Raw genomic sequence first — 2,093 nt, 5'->3', positions numbered from 1 at the left:
GCGCATTAAGTCGGTCCAAAGAAAGGCTTCATGTGTAACAGGAATTTTGACAATATTTGATTACTGCAATGAGAGTATCACTTACAGTTAATTTTTCTATCCAAAGATTGAAAATTAATGTTGTTCTAGATATCTCAATATAGATTTTTTTTCATTATTTAACTAATGTTTACTGCATGTTTATTTGTTCGAATCCAGAAACTATGGCTTTAGCTACCAATGTTTCTGCACAAATTAGCAGTATTCCTATGTTAAATGGTTCAAACTTTAAAGTTTGGAAGGATACCGTGGAGATTGTCCTCGGTTGTATGGATCTAGATATAGCTCTTCGAGAGGAAAAACCCACTTCCACTCCGGAAAACCTCAATGAAGTTAAAATAGAGAAGTGGGAGAGATCCAATCGAATGAGCATTATGATCATGAAACACTCAATTCATAAGGTGTTTCGGGGCTCAATTACTGAGAATAAAAATGCCAAACAGTTCCTAAAGGATGTTGAAAAATTCTTTACTAAGAATGAAAAGGCAGAGGCAAGTAGTCCTTTGAACAAACTTGTCTCCATGAGGTATAAAGGTAAAGGGAACATAAGGGAGTACATTATGGAAACGTCTCATCTTGCTTCAAAATTGAAAGCACTAAAGTTAGAGTTGTCTGAAGATTTACTCATGCATTTCATTTTGATTTTCCTTCCTGCACACTTTGGGCAATTCAAAGTGAGTTATAACACTCTGAAGGACACTTGGTCCTTAAATGAGCTTATATCTCACTGTGTGCAAGAAGAAGAGAGGCTACAGCAAGATAAGACTGAAAGTGCTCACATGGCTTTATCTTCTCATTATGAAAGAAAGCGTGATACTACTGCGGATGCGCCTTCTCAGCAGAAAAAGGCTAAGAAACAAGATCAAGTTTCAACCTGTTTCTTCTATAAGAAGGTGGGACACATGAAGAAGGATTATACCAAATATGCCACTTAGCGTGTAAAGAAAATTCTTACTTTCGTTTGTTCTGAGGCTAGTTTAAGTTATGCACCTGTTGATACTTGGTGGGTAGATTCTGCTGCTACTACTCATGAAAGTGTTACTATGTAGGATTGCCTATGGAGCCAACCGCCAAGTCATGCTGAAAGATACATCTACGTGGCAGACAGCAATATAGTTGCAGTCGAAGCTATAGGAACTTTTAGATTATGTTCCATGAGTGGAATTTACTTGGATTTATTAGAGACACTTTATGTACCGTCATTTAGACGGAATTTGGTTTCTGTTTCTCGTTTGGACAAATCAGGTTATTTTTGTTTGTTCGGAGACAATAAAGTCAGTCTCGTTTATAATTCGAATAATATTTGCTCTGGTCATTTGGTGGATAATCTATATAGGCTTAACTTAAATTCCTATAATAATGAAATATTGAAAATGGATACAAAACAAAAACTAAATGAGAATTTGGCATCATTATGGCACAAACGCCTAGGCCACATATCTAAACAGAGAATTCAGAGGCTCGTGTCGGATGAAATTCTCGGACCCTTAAATTTGGCGGACTTTGAAGTCTGCATTGAGTGCATAAAGGAGAAAAGAACAAACAAAAGAAAATTAGGTGCCGAGAGAGCTAAAGATGTCTTAGAACTGATACATACCGATATATATGGCCCATTCCCTACTGTCTCTTGGAATGGACAACGGTACTTTATTACGTTCATCAATGATTACTCTCGTTACAGGTATCTATATTTAATTCATGAAAAGTCCCAAGCCTTGGATGTTTTCAAGTCTTTCAAAGCTGAAGTTGAACTTAAACTTGGAAAGAAAATTAAAGCTGTCAAATCTGATCGTGGTGGTTAATACTACGGAAGATATGATGGTTCAGGTTAGCAACGTCCTGGGCCTTTTGCTCTTTTCCTAGAGAAGTGTGGTATTGTTCCACAATAAACCATGCCAGGCAAACCTAGCATGAATGGTGTTGCAGAGTGAAGGAACCGAACTCTTAAGGATATGGTGAGAAGCCTTAAAGACCACAGCGTACATCCTTAATAGGGTGCCAAGCAAAGCAGTTAACAAAACCCCATATGAAATTTGGACTGGAAAAAGGCCCAG

At 37.4% G+C, this 2,093-nt stretch overlaps 1 protein-coding gene across 1 annotated transcript; it reads left to right on the top strand.

The window, feature by feature from the left end:
• Nucleotides 1-203: 203 nt before the first annotated feature.
• On the top strand, nt 204-1,841 carry LOC130974762 (uncharacterized). Its single transcript, XM_057899617.1, has 2 exons — nt 204-932; nt 1,089-1,841. The coding sequence occupies exons 1-2, from the start codon at nt 204-206 to the stop codon at nt 1,839-1,841; spliced, it is 1,482 nt and encodes a 493-aa protein (XP_057755600.1).
• Nucleotides 1,842-2,093: the final 252 nt, after the last annotated feature.

Source organism: Arachis stenosperma, chromosome 4 (genome assembly GCF_014773155.1).
Source record: "Arachis stenosperma cultivar V10309 chromosome 4, arast.V10309.gnm1.PFL2, whole genome shotgun sequence".
In the NCBI taxonomy this organism is placed as follows: Eukaryota; Viridiplantae; Streptophyta; class Magnoliopsida; order Fabales; family Fabaceae; genus Arachis; species Arachis stenosperma.
The sequence above is the reverse complement of the archived record's forward strand: the minus strand, read 5'-3'. Positions and strand labels throughout refer to the sequence as shown.

What these genes read in the sequence shown, in the direction of transcription:
- LOC130974762 (XM_057899617.1), top strand. Translation starts at nt 204, where the DNA reads ATGGCTTTAGCTACCAATGTTTCTGCACAAATTAGCAGTATTCCTATG. An exon ending in CCTGTTTCTTCTATAAGAAG is followed by an intron (nt 933 to 1,088) that starts GTGGGACACATG and finishes GTTACTATGTAG; the next exon opens with GATTGCCTATGGAGCCAACC.